The sequence below is a fragment of the Monopterus albus genome, unplaced genomic scaffold, assembly GCF_001952655.1.
Source record: "Monopterus albus unplaced genomic scaffold, M_albus_1.0 scaffold108.1, whole genome shotgun sequence".
Taxonomy (NCBI): Eukaryota; Metazoa; Chordata; class Actinopteri; order Synbranchiformes; family Synbranchidae; genus Monopterus; species Monopterus albus.
The window spans coordinates 413931-417840 of NW_018127988.1; the positions used below are offsets into that span (position 1 = coordinate 413931).

Genomic DNA, 3910 nt, shown 5'->3' on the forward strand with positions numbered 1-3910 from the left:
CAGACTGGAAATATCACATTGGCTGTTCACAGTACACGATTACAATATAACAATATCATTTGTCATAGCAGATATGGAAACTAAATGTGGGCAGAGTACTCTAAAAGTATTTAAATGCAACATCCTCATGCAAATCTGTTGGGGCCTTGTTCCCAGCAGCCATTTTGACCTGTCACAGTAGGAAGAGCACAGGTGTGTCTAATATCGATAATGATGGCTCTGTTGCCATGACAGCGTGACAGTGAGCCAGCATGCACAAAACCAGGAACCTGAAATAGAATTCAGCCATCATTAACTTTATTAGTAACACCTGTGATTTTCCTACTGTCAAAATGAAAAATGCTTCTTATGAAACAGTTAAGAGTTTAAAGGAAGAACAAACACAGACAATGTCAGATTAATAAAGATAATAAATAAATGAACTGCTTCTGTGCATGTGTGTACCTGCCCACAGACGGGGTTCCGACGGGGCACTCAGGGGTAAAGTCTGGGGGGGAGATGGGCTCGATGACTGGCAGTCGGTCCTGATGGGTGATGTGAGGAAAAAGCCATAAAGGAAAACACAAAGACAGAAATACGGACAGATAAGAGGAAGAGAGATGGAAGACGACACACAGTTTTATGACTGCAGTTCAGACCAGTGAATATGTTTCACTATTTGTCTCTGCCCTGTATGTAGAGCCACGTGTAGCTCAGTTTTCAGGACAATCACAGCTGTTGTGCTATTTGATATACTATACTCTATTTTGTGAACATGAACTATATTTATGACTGATCAAGGCCTACTTTCAGTATGAGCTTTCTGGATTCACTATGGGCTAAAAGAGCTCAAATTGGTAATTAACATTAAAATGATTATGGATTATTGCATTCCTCACTGATTAAAATGATAGGATGTGTAGATTTATCCCATGTGTTTAATGCAGAAGGGTCACTTGTGTCTTTACTTGTGGATAAAAAGCTTGGACTTTGAATCTTATATTGAACAGAGGATTCCCTTTATCCCACAGCTAACACAGTGAATGCACTACTCTAGTTAAAAATTAGTTTTTGAATTTCCCCCCAGTGTCAGCTGGGATCGGCCCCAGCCCCCCCAGCTAATGAATGGAGTGGATGGATAGACCCCTCCCACACACCTCCCCCTTTTCCCAAATGTCTCTTCTCTCTGTCTGTCTCACCGGAGTGTGTGTGTCTGTGTCTCTCTTGTAATCGCCTCTTATTGGAGAGTCGCTGTCCAGACTCAACTTCTCCACTGAGATCTCCCTGAAAATTCCACAAAGACACACACAAATAGAGGAACATGGCGATGCAAACAGACAAATGAACAGAGACACAACAGAACACAAAGGGGTTGTTAGACAGAGAAAGAAGTAAAGGCTTTATTCTTTGCCAGGAAACACAAGGAATAAGGTTCAAGGGATGCTGTGTTCAATAGCAATGTCTGAATCACATCAAACATCACACATAGATGTTGAGTGTTACAGTACAGTACAGTAAAGCAGAGTGTGTGGCTTATGAACCATTTATTTGTGCTTGCTGTGTGTCTCACCCGGAGTTGAGTGTTAAGCTGTGTGCATTGGGACTGTAGGTTCCTGAGTTGTTAACAGTGGGAATGGCGTTTCGAAGCAGCCTCACCCATGTCCCGATATCCACGTTCATCTGACGAGCCCGTAGGAATGCCTTGCCTGGAAACACACATGGTCACGCACATCTGGAGTCACAGATGTTTGTCTCACAGTGCAAATCATCATCAGTCAGACAAACCTGCTTTTAGAACTTCATTTTAAATACTACCCCTTTTGTAAATTACATCTTTGCATCACATAAACCTGTCCCTATCATCAAGATATGCTAATCACCACTAGAGGGCGCTGTAGTCTAAATGAAAACACAGTGGGCTGTACTGTACAGTACAGTAGAGAAGAGCAGTGTGCCTGCCCTCTGCTCATGTTCTTTTTCTCATTTCAATACAGCCAGTGTGAACACCACTTGCTTGCCTTTATCTATATAAACTGTACTAAAGCTGCAGAGTAGAAGTGCAGGAGTGAAACACTGTCATTTCCAATTCAGCACATTCTTCTATTTCCTCTACTCTGGCCTCACCTTGCTGCTTAGAAAAGACTTTCTTCTGCCTCTGGAGGCGAGGAACTCTCTCAATGACCGGGTTAAAGAAGGTCACCTGAAGAAAAAAAAAACCCACATTATATTTTCACACCTCATACTCAGATGGTTGAACGTTTCAAGTATGGCACATCAAAGCAGTGTCTTTCAGGCACAGGTGCATGTGACAGCTTGTGTGTGTATGTGTGGGCGGGTGTACGTGCCCACATCTGAATATGTTTGTGTATATTAATAGCACTTACATATACAGGTGCCATCCATGCAAAGACAGTGAGGCTACCTTTGTGTTAGGGAGTCCTTTACCCCCTGTTTTGTTATGTCAACGTTTGTGTGCATGTATGCTGGCATGTACCTCGGCCAGCAGCAGGCCCTGAGGCTCCAGCTCCAGCTGAACTCTGTGTTTCTGGTTGTCCAAAAACTCCTCCAGCTTCAGGTACTTCAGAGCACACAACGAGCGGTAATCCTTCCAGTAAACTGCAATCTCCATCTCCCTCGACTAAAACACACAGACAGAAAAGAGAAACAGCTTTACTTTAATCAAAGGATACTCACATAAACTCATACATGTTTATGTGCGTACAGTTATGTGTGTGTGCACTGACCCTTTCCAGCTCTACAGTGAAGGTCTGGTCCCAGGCCTGTTCTCCCACAGTTCTCCAAGCTGTCTGGCCCACCACTGTGTTATCCAGTTTTAGCACTGCGCTCACCTCGGCTGCACACAAACAGAGCAACATTTTCCTCCATAGGTGACTTTTCTTTGCATGTAGAATCAAGAAAGCTAATGACCGGTCATGCGTCACTACATTCACTACATAATACAATTTAAGTACTGATTAATGAGTGTCATTAACTTCCTCTAAGACACTGGAAAATGCACATTAACCTTTAAAAAAGCAGTTTGTGAAGAGACTACTCGGGGTGTTGATCAAGTCAAGATTTTTATTTGCTATTTATGCATAAACAGACAATCTAGGCATATAGGAATTCTTGTGCAGCTCTCCTTTGGAGTCAGGTAAGGAGCCAAAAGCCAGAAACTACACAGCACTAGAAGTGACAGAATGTACTACAGTACACTGTTTGTATTGGAAAACAATACAACTTCCATGTAAGTACACAGAAGGGTACAGTGTTAAAACAAAGTAAAACAGCTTATTTATTGTTGAACTCCTTGAACTAGATTTAATATACTTTGATTATCCATTAGCAATGTATATGCCAAAAACAGACCCAGACTTACAGGAGAGCTCGTCTGTCTTGCTTGGTGTCTTCCCACTGACCGAACCGCTCCGCCCGTACAGTCCCTTGCTGCCTCTCATGAAAGACCTGGTGTCTCCGGGGCTGTGGCAGGGCAGCATGATGGCTGCCCCTTTATTGCGACCTGGGACCAGCTCCAACAGCCTCGCACAGCCCAGCAGCTGCACCTGTAGGGTACCTGAAGACAGAAGAAAACAGCTCAGGCAGGTACAACTACAGGCCAAACTTAACAGTGAGAAATCTGTAGGTGGGGGGGTTCGATATACATCGTCTATATTAAGATCCTAATAGCAAGTTTAATGATATGTGAGTTGACATTATTGAGTAGTTCACTCCCTTTACAAAACAAGGAAAGGAAATTATAGATATAGTGAACAAATGTGGTAATAAATCATCCAGTGATAGTGATGGTATCAGTATGACAATGGTTAAATGGGCAATCGAGGGGATATGCAAACCATTAACCCATGTTTTTAACATGTCGTTTCGACTTGGGCAGTTCCCTAATAATATGAAAATAGCAAAGGTTATTCCA

The 3910-nt window shown here is 42.7% G+C and overlaps 1 protein-coding gene across 2 annotated transcripts in view; it reads right to left on the bottom strand.

Moving 5' to 3' along the window:
- The window catches only part of pkn1a (protein kinase N1a), a 43842-nt gene that overhangs the window by 5446 nt on the left and 34486 nt on the right, over nt 1-3910 (bottom strand). For both annotated transcript variants that reach the window (XM_020611002.1, XM_020611001.1), the window contains exons 8-14: nt 3359-3553; nt 2724-2833; nt 2474-2617; nt 2104-2179; nt 1550-1685; nt 1179-1263; nt 445-524 (exon numbers count right to left, since the gene is read on the bottom strand). In XM_020611002.1, the coding sequence (XP_020466658.1) occupies nt 445-524; nt 1179-1263; nt 1550-1685; nt 2104-2179; nt 2474-2617; nt 2724-2833; nt 3359-3553 (826 nt within the window). The remainder of the gene's footprint in view (nt 1-444; nt 525-1178; nt 1264-1549; nt 1686-2103; nt 2180-2473; nt 2618-2723; nt 2834-3358; nt 3554-3910) is intronic.